We start from the raw sequence: 567 nt of genomic DNA, 5'->3' as shown, positions 1-567 counted from the left end.
AGGACGCAAACTTCGCGCTGTAGCTCATGACAGAGACCTTATTGCCCATGTCATTGGCAAGCAAGGCCTCCTTTATCGCACAGATGCGCCCATCCATCATATCTGAGGGGGCCACAATGTGGCATCCCGCCTTGGCGTAGGCGAGGGCCACCTCGGCCAGCCTCTGGCAGCTGGCTTCGTTCTGGACGGTACCATCTTGCCGAAGGATGCCGCAATGCCCGTGGGAGGTGTAAGGGCACAGGCAGACGTCACACGCAATCAGCAGGCCAGGGAATAATGCGCGCAGCATCCGTACGGCCAGGACCACAGGTGTGTCCTCAGCATCAGCTGCAGAGCCACGCTCGTCCTTAATGGCATTGCTTGGGACACCAAAGATGAGCACGCACTTCAGCCCCTTGGCCACTAGGGGGTGCAGAAGTTCCTCCAGCCTATGGACACCACACCGAGCTTGGCCAGGCAGGCTGGGTATCGGCTCCATGGCATCGCGGCTGTCCGAGACGAAGATCGGGTAGACCAGATGCCGGGCGTCCAAGGCAGCGGCCGTCGCCTGCCACGAGCGGAGCACCG

General features: G+C 61.4%; 1 protein-coding gene across 1 annotated transcript; it reads right to left on the bottom strand.

The window, feature by feature from the left end:
• Nucleotides 1–7: 7 nt before the first annotated feature.
• Nucleotides 8–562, bottom strand: LOC117799006 (delta-aminolevulinic acid dehydratase-like; the record flags this gene model as incomplete). Its single annotated transcript, XM_034651465.1, has 1 exon — nt 8–562. A coding segment is annotated over one exon (555 nt), but the record flags the coding sequence as incomplete, so codon positions are not given.
• Nucleotides 563–567: the final 5 nt, after the last annotated feature.

The sequence above is a fragment of the Ailuropoda melanoleuca genome, unplaced genomic scaffold, assembly GCF_002007445.2.
Source record: "Ailuropoda melanoleuca isolate Jingjing unplaced genomic scaffold, ASM200744v2 unplaced-scaffold39995, whole genome shotgun sequence".
NCBI lineage: Eukaryota > Metazoa > Chordata > Mammalia > Carnivora > Ursidae > Ailuropoda > Ailuropoda melanoleuca.
The sequence above is the reverse complement of the archived record's forward strand: the minus strand, read 5'-3'. Positions and strand labels throughout refer to the sequence as shown.